Source organism: Cricetulus griseus, chromosome 2 (genome assembly GCF_003668045.3).
Source record: "Cricetulus griseus strain 17A/GY chromosome 2, alternate assembly CriGri-PICRH-1.0, whole genome shotgun sequence".
In the NCBI taxonomy this organism is placed as follows: Eukaryota; Metazoa; Chordata; class Mammalia; order Rodentia; family Cricetidae; genus Cricetulus; species Cricetulus griseus.
This window is the reverse complement of record NC_048595.1, coordinates 427,973,381-427,981,321: the sequence shown is the minus strand read 5'-3', so window position 1 is coordinate 427,981,321 and position 7,941 is coordinate 427,973,381. Positions and strand designations below refer to the sequence as shown.

At 50.3% G+C, this 7,941-nt stretch overlaps 1 protein-coding gene across 1 annotated transcript; it reads left to right on the top strand.

Annotated features, from left to right (window-relative positions):
* Positions 1 to 297: 297 nt before the first annotated feature.
* Positions 298 to 7,941, top strand: Prkag3 (protein kinase AMP-activated non-catalytic subunit gamma 3). Its single transcript, XM_027397249.2, has 13 exons — positions 298 to 330; positions 654 to 693; positions 1,112 to 1,264; positions 1,584 to 1,990; positions 3,013 to 3,094; positions 3,226 to 3,284; positions 3,385 to 3,430; positions 3,605 to 3,659; positions 4,065 to 4,191; positions 4,337 to 4,502; positions 7,192 to 7,229; positions 7,379 to 7,525; positions 7,825 to 7,941. The coding sequence occupies exons 1-13, from the start codon at positions 298 to 300 to the stop codon at positions 7,939 to 7,941; spliced, it is 1,470 nt and encodes a 489-aa protein (XP_027253050.1).

The following is a 7,941-nucleotide window of genomic DNA, read 5'->3' as shown; positions in this document are numbered from 1 at the left end:
CTCCAGCCTCGAGTGTATCCTTCCTAACTCATCCCACCCTCTGCTAGGGAAGTTTGCATGGAGAAGTGAAGACAGCCAACTTTCCTCCTTTGAACTCTCATTTCGAAGATGAGAGTTCCGCCTCCGCAGCGCCCCCAAGCCGCGGTGAGGGAACAGCTGCGGGTTGAGCGCTCCCTCCCAAGACTTGACAATCAGAGAGAACCTGATCCCTAAGGGCCCGCTGCCAGAGGCCAGCCCAGAATAGTGCCACCCCGCCGCCGCCTGTCGCACTCTTGCTAGCAGGCTAGGGCTGGCAGCATGGAGCCTGAGCTGGAACACACACTGCCTGGGGTACCGGGGTCCCAGGGGGCCGGCGCTGGGATGTAGGAAGACAGCAAGCACTGTGTGTGTGTGTGTGTGTGTGTGTGTGGCCCGCGTGATTGCTGTGCATTGTATGTACTCTGTGGGTGTGAGCAGGCCAGATCTGTGTATGTATTTTGTGTGTACGTGCCTATGTGGGATTGTGTGTGCCAGGAGTGTGCAAGTGTGTATGCTGTGCATATCTGTACACACATGGTGTGTGGGTAGATGTGCTTGTGCTTTTTAAAGGGGACAAGTCAGGGACTTTAGAATGGAAAGCATTTTCACAACAATTCAGACATTCTCTTCCATAGACCCTGGCCTGGAGCCACAGTGGGGGTCCAGAGAGTCAAGGTGGGTTGAGTGCCGCTGCCTGTGGTTCTCTGTAGCTCCCTTGTCTTTCCAAACTCCAGTCCCTGACTCCTGGCTTAGCTTTTGTCGAGAGAGAACCTTTCCCTCCTCTGTCTTCTCCCTCTTCCTTTCTTTACTGTGTGTCTCCACCTTCCCTTTCCTCTTTGATGAAGATCTGAACCCCAGGGCTAACCTTACTGCTTCCCAGCTGTGTGGCTTGTGGCAAATTGCATAACCTCTTTGAGTTTCTGGTCTCTTACTGCTAAATAGGAATGTTATTCTTATTTACAGTCATCTGTCTCGGAAGATTTCTCTGAATAGAAAATGAAAACTATGTCTGGGGGGGTGGCTTTGAAAGCTTCCAATGTGCTTAGTTTTGTTGTCACACCCCCTACTAATCAAACAGTTCCTTTCCTTCCAGAGAGGAACTTCCTAGAACAACAAGAAAACTCATGGTCATCACCAGCTGTGGCCACCAGCTCAGAAAGAGCTTGTGCAGCCCGGGTTGTCAAGGCTTCCAGGTGGACAAGGCAGGAGGCTGTGGAGGAAGCAGAGCCACCAGGTTTGGGAGAAGGTGAGGCCAAGGTCAGTTATGGTAACAGGGGGGCAGCAGGAATTCCAGAGTGGGTCCTGACTTGAAATCTCTCCATCACTTGGAGTTGGACCAATCTCGTCTTGTGACCTTGGTCTTCCCACATGAGAGGCAGTAACTGTGCTGCCGACACAGGGCCCTAGTGCAGCCACCTTGGAAAGATGGAAGAGAGTTGCTTGCTGTCTGCTAAGACTCTGAGACTCCACAACATCCCGGTGCCCCAGTGCTGCCAAACACTGAAAGCACAGAAAATGTGCTTTGGAAGATGCAATTATCCCCTCCCTGTCTTCTTCCCCAACAGGTGCCCAGTCCAGACCAGCTGCTGAGTCTACCAGGGAGGAGGCCACATTCCCCAAGGCCACACCCTTGGCTCAAGCTGTTCCCTTGGCTGGAGCACAGACCTCCCTTACAGAGTGGGACCTCCTCTTGCCCAACTGTGTAGCCTCAGCAGTGGGCTCCAGCACAGGTGACCTAGAGCTGGCCGTGGAGTTCCCAGACCCAGAGGCCTGGGACTGTGAGCTCGAAGGCCTGGGGGAGGACAGGCCTCAGCCTCACCCATCCCCACAGGCCCCACTTCTCAGCTTGAGTTGGGATGATGAGCTGCAGAAGCCTGGGGCCCAGGTTTACATGCACTTCATGCAGGAACACACCTGCTATGATGCCATGGCCACCAGCTCCAAACTGGTCATCTTTGACACCACGCTGGAGGTAAGACACTGGTTTGACCCTAGTTGACCTCAGGACTTAGCCTCCTGCCTCTGTAGCTACTACTCATACACTCCTGGATGTCTTGTCAAGCCATGGTCCCTGCAAGTCCCTTTCTAGGGCTCCTTAGCTTCATAGAGAGAATAGGGTGAGAGCATGGTCTGTGAGGATCCCCTAAATGCCATCACAGCTCTGTTACCTTGAATCTGTCAAGCCTGGGGTTGGTCACTTTATCTCTATCATCTTGAAAAATGCAGACCAGAAGCTTGCTCCTCCCTGTTTCAAAGGAGTCTTAGGACAACCCAAGACAAAGAAAGAATACTCTGTCCACTGTGAAGTGTGTGTAAAACACCACAGAGTCACTCAGGACCAAGAGGAGGGTACTCCACAGAACACAGTCTGGTTCCTGTGCTTCCCAGAAGAATATATTTGATTTTAATAGCTTTGCTTAATCTTGATGTGTGCTAAAGAGTTGGGTGCAGTGGTCCACATCTGTAATCCCAGCACTGATGGGCCTGGGGCAGGAGGGTCTCAAGTTTAAGGCAAGCCACACAGAACAAAAAGACAGGAGAGAAGAAGGATAAGAGTTAAGGAACGGGAAGGGATGGGGAGGAGGGAAAGAGAAGATGAAAACCAAACATTCTCAGCACACATGGATAGTTTTGCTCAGGATAAGGATCAGAACAAGTTAACATCAAATTTAGTGAGGAGCCTGTTGTAGCTCTGCCTATGGTGTGTGGATAATTATACCTCTAGTACTTAGATGAGCAAAAACTATACCATGTCTGTATGCACATGACCTCCACGTAGAAACCCTGCTGTGTCTAACGTCTAAGATGGTTTGTTCCTCAGTGCCTCCAGGCACAAGCAGCCTTATCTGTGTGGTAAACAGATGTGATGACAGTAGTTAGTGTGGGAGAAGAACCAGAGAGAAGACCCATGGGAGAACCCAGGTAGGGACTGCAAGTAGGGACTATGAGGAACCGTCAGTCCTCATCCTGCCTTTGTTCTTTCCTGCCCCTCAGATTAAGAAGGCTTTCTTTGCCATGGTGGCCAACGGTGTGAGAGCAGCCCCTCTGTGGGACAGCAAGAAGCAGAGCTTTGTGGGTGAGGAGAGGTGGTTGGGGAATGGCGGGAGGGACCTCACAAGGTGTAAGAATGACAGCAGGATGGGGTCCTCAATGAGCCTTGCATCTAGGCCCGGCCTTCCCCCAGCTCAGCACCTGTCAATCCTGCAGGTATGCTCACCATCACAGACTTCATCCTGGTGTTGCACCGCTACTACAAATCCCCCCTGGTGAGTTCTGGGGAATCATGTGGGCTGGGATAGGGGCATCTTCCGGAGGCCTGATACTCCAGCGCTCATGCCTGACCCTAAATCCTACCAATGCCTTTAGGTCCAGATCTACGAGATTGAAGAGCATAAGATTGAGACCTGGAGGGGTAAGTTGGAGAAGGCTGTGGGCTTAAACTTGGGGCCCAAGGCCTGGGACAGAATGTGGGCTTTCCTGGAGGGCACAAGCCAATGGGGGAAGCCTCAAGTGCCTGCAGGAAGCTGTTAGGAGACAGGGTGAGGTGACCGGGGACTCCTGTGGCCTGACTCGGGTTTTTCTTCAGAGATCTACCTACAAGGCTGCTTTAAGCCACTAGTCTCCATCTCTCCCAACGACAGGTAAATATCTTCTCTGTTCACTTGGGCGATGCCCCCACCCCCATCTCAAAGGTTTTTGTTGTGACGTTTACTGCTTGCTTGAGAGAGAGGGAGAGAGAGAGAGAGAGAGAGAGAGAGAGAGAGAGAGAGAGAGAGAGTGTGATCATAGTGCGCATGTGGAGGTCAGAGGACATTTTTCGGGAGTTGGTTCTCTTCTTCTACCATCTGGGATGCAGAGGTTGAACTCAGGTCATCAGATTTGGCAACAAGAGCTGTATGGGCTGGGCCATCTCACCATCTTGCCTCAGCCTCTTGTGCTACTCCGGGAAGCAGAGGGATGAGGGACCCTGGTGCCCTGTTTGGGGGGCCTCGAGTGGAGCGTCTCTCCCACATTACTCCTACTCTCACTGCTTCCTTTCTTTGAAGTCTGTTTGAAGCAGTATATGCCCTCATCAAGAACCGAATCCACCGCCTGCCCGTCCTGGACCCGGTCTCCGGCACTGTGCTCTACATCCTCACGCACAAGCGGCTACTCAAATTCCTGCACATATTTGTGAGCCTGGGATGGTGGGAGCAAGCGGGGAGCCACGATAGACACTGATGGTCAAGTGTCCAAGCTTAGGCAAAGGAAGGAAGTCGCTGGAGCCCCTGGGAGCTGCTTGATCTGAGGAGATTACCACTGTGTCCCTTCCCAACAGGGTGCCCTGTTGCCCCGGCCCTCCTTCCTCTGCCGCACTATCCAGGATTTGGGCATCGGCACATTCCGAGATTTGGCTGTAGTTCTGGAAACAGCTCCTATCCTGACCGCGCTGGACATCTTTGTGGACAGGCGTGTGTCCGCACTGCCTGTGGTCAATGAATCTGGTACACACCCAGGGTGAAAGGCTCTAGCTAGGGCAAGCAAGCAGCATGTGGGCCGGATGTGGGGGCAGAATCTTCAGGTCATCTGCTGTAGCGCCCAAGATGGAGAAGGATTAGAAATCTCTGCTTGCTTTGAACTTTGGACCAGTTATTTAGCCTTTCTGAGCCTCAGTTTCCCCAACTGTGAAAGGGATTTTTTTCCCCTGGCAGGGGTGTTGTTTTGAGATAGGTTATCACCCTGTAGCCCAGAAACGTACTATGTAGCCCACACCAGCCTCAAATTCATGGCAGTTCCTCTGCCTCCTAATGCTGGGGTTTGGGAATGTGCCACCGTGCCCCCTGGTGTGGAGGGGACTCTCTCATCCTTTATGCCTTTGAGGGAGCATAGGTAAGATTATCTGCAACAAGATGACTATGGTAGGAGGAAACAGCAGATCCTTTTGTGTTTGCATTAGTTCACCCTAAAATTGACCATGGAATATTGTGTCCCCAGCCAGACCTTGATGTCCTGTTCTAGAAAGGTCAGAGGGACAGCAAGGGTATCTCTTTAGTTAGACTGTGGCCACAAAGTATTTGTTTCATAGTTGGGGCTGGGGAAATGGCTCAGTGGGTAAAGTGCTTCATGTCTAAGACCAGAGTTCAGACCCCTCAGCACTCATAAAAGTGGGGATGCTATGGAAGCCTGCCTGTAAACACAGGGCTCAGGAGGTGGCAGCAGGGGGCCCTTGGGACAATGAGCTGGCTAACTAGACTAGCTGAATTTTGGAGTATCAGGTTCAGTGAGAGAGCTTGCCTGAAAAAACAGAGTGGAAGGCAATAGAGGAAGACGCCTGGCATCAACCCCTGGCCTCCACACATGCACAAGCATACATACACACATGAGCACACATACACAACATACATGTACACACATGTGAGAACACACCCACACCCACATGAGTACAGACACACATGCCTACACATGTGACAACACACACAGACACACACATATGAGCACACACACAGACAAGCCCACACATGTGAGAATACACATACACACACACACACACACACACACACACACACACTCACACACACGCACGCACGCACACTACATATACTGCATTAAAAAGAGGTAATTCAAAGTTATATTTGCCAGAATGAACTTGAATATTATAAAGTTGACTATTATTAAGTTTTTAACTTATTCTTAAATATGGAAAATTTCAAAGGAAATGAAAAAGCAGCATATTGCCATGATCAGCTCATCGTTGTTTTTTTTTTTTTTTCTGAAGAAAGTCAATTGCAGACATTGGATCATATTGGCCCTAGCACTTCAGTCTAAATCTCTTGCAATAAGCATATTTTATGCAACACAACTGTGAATAACTGGACAGCTGAGATGGCTCAGCTGGCAAAAGCACTTGCCAATCAAGCCTGATGACCCGAGTTCACTCCCCAGAACACACACCAAGGTGGAAGCAGAGAACCAACTCCTGAAAACGGCCCTCCTCTGACCTCCACATTCGTGCTGTGGCTCACACACACGCAATAATAATAAACAGAATTAGAGGGTTTTATTACGTTTACTTCATCATTTAGGTGTGTGCTTGCACATGCATGTGGGCGCCTATGTGCCACAGCACGTATGAGGGGGTCAGGGACAGCTTTCAGGAGTCCGTTCTCTCCTCCCACTGAGTGAGTCCCAGGGATCAAATTCAAGTTGTCAGGAATCTCACTGGCCCTTAAAGTATCGTTTTAAAAAGAGAACAGTTATTTTTAAAACTATGACTGATTTATTGTGACCTAATTTCCAATCCTTATTCTCATTTTCCCACTTCTCCCAAGAATGACTTCAAAAAAAAAAAAAAAAAACCCAAATCCAAATGAAGTTCATGTTTCTCATTTCTTCATTTGTCCTTGAAGTCTGTTTAAACCTAAGCCTGTACCCTTTCCTTTCATTTTTATGGCACAGGTCACTAGAAAAGTCTGAATTAATTTTCCTATATCTTACCTTCAAGGACATAGAGATAGCTTGGCAGACAAAGACGCTTACAGATAAGCCTGGTGACCTGAGTTCAATCCCGGGGACCCACATCGTAGGAGAGAATTGACACCTGAAAATTGTCCTCTGATCTCCATACATGTATGTGCTGTGGCACTACAGTGTGCATGCACACGTGCGCACACACACACACACACACACACACACACACACACACACGCGCGCGCGCGCCACACACACAACACACACACACACACCACACACACGCGCGCACACACACACACGCACACACACACACACATATACACACACGCTAACAAATATAGTTTAAAAAGTTAAGAAAAAAAATCCCATGTCCAGATTTGTCCATTTGCCTCCTGGAGGTGGCCGTGCCTCGGTCCCCTGTTCCTGTTTCCTGTGAGCCAGGAATTGAACCTAAATGACATATATCTGTACACTATGAGGCTGGCATATTTCACAGGTGATGCCATGTTCTCCCTGCAGCTCACAGGAGCCTGACGTCAGGCATCTCAATGATGATGCTAAGCCTAGGTAGGGGCAGCAAGATGCCCTATGACTAAGCCAAGCAGCCTGGGGGGACTATCCAGGAACTAGTTTCAAAAGCTGTCCCCATGTACCCTGAAGAACACCCTGGTTCTGAGCTGTGCTCTTTTCTGTCTTTTTTTTTTTTTCCATTCTCTGCTGCAGGTCAGGTCGTGGGCCTCTACTCCCGCTTTGATGTCATTGTAAGTGTTTGTAGGGACTGGGGGTGCTACAGGGAGGCTACAGTATGAGGATCAATCTGTTGCTACCTTTTGCAAGCGTGTCAGAGTGCAATCTCCAGGCTACAGCCTAGGTAATGAGGTAATCCATGACTCCCTTCCCCTTGCCCCAGCACCTGGCTGCCCAGCAAACCTACAACCACCTAGACATGAGTGTGGGAGAAGCTTTGAGGCAGAGGACACTGTGTCTGGAGGGGGTTCTCTCCTGCCAGCCCCATGAGAGCTTGGGTGAAGTCATTGACAGGATTGCTCGGGAACAGGTACCTTGCACCCCTCCCGGCATGCCCTCAACATAGATGGCCTAGTTCTTTGCATAGCTTGTATACTGGGCACTTGACCTGTCTTCCCTTTCATGACCAACTTTTGGCATCTGCATTGGGAGGTGTCTGGTCCTGTGCATAGGGCCCCTGTGCCAAGATCCACAGCCAGCTGAGTGCTCAAAGCCATCACCAGCTGTTCCCAGGAGATGTCCTTTGCTTCTTGATCTGTGTTAAGCTTTCCCCTTATTAGCTGCTATAGCCAAAGGTACTGCCCCTCCCTGAACACTGTGGACCCACAGGTGCACAGGCTGGTGTTGGTGGATGAGACCCAGCATCTTCTGGGCGTGGTCTCCCTCTCTGACATACTTCAAGCACTGGTACTCAGCCCTGCTGGCATCGATGCCCTCAGTGCCTGA

What these genes read in the sequence shown, in the direction of transcription:
- Prkag3 (XM_027397249.2), top strand. Translation starts at nt 298, where the DNA reads ATGGAGCCTGAGCTGGAACACACACTGCCTGGG. An exon ending in GCTACTACAAATCCCCCCTG is followed by an intron (nt 3,285 to 3,384) that starts GTGAGTTCTGGG and finishes CAATGCCTTTAG; the next exon opens with GTCCAGATCTACGAGATTGA. An exon ending in TAAGATTGAGACCTGGAGGG is followed by an intron (nt 3,431 to 3,604) that starts GTAAGTTGGAGA and finishes GTTTTTCTTCAG; the next exon opens with AGATCTACCTACAAGGCTGC.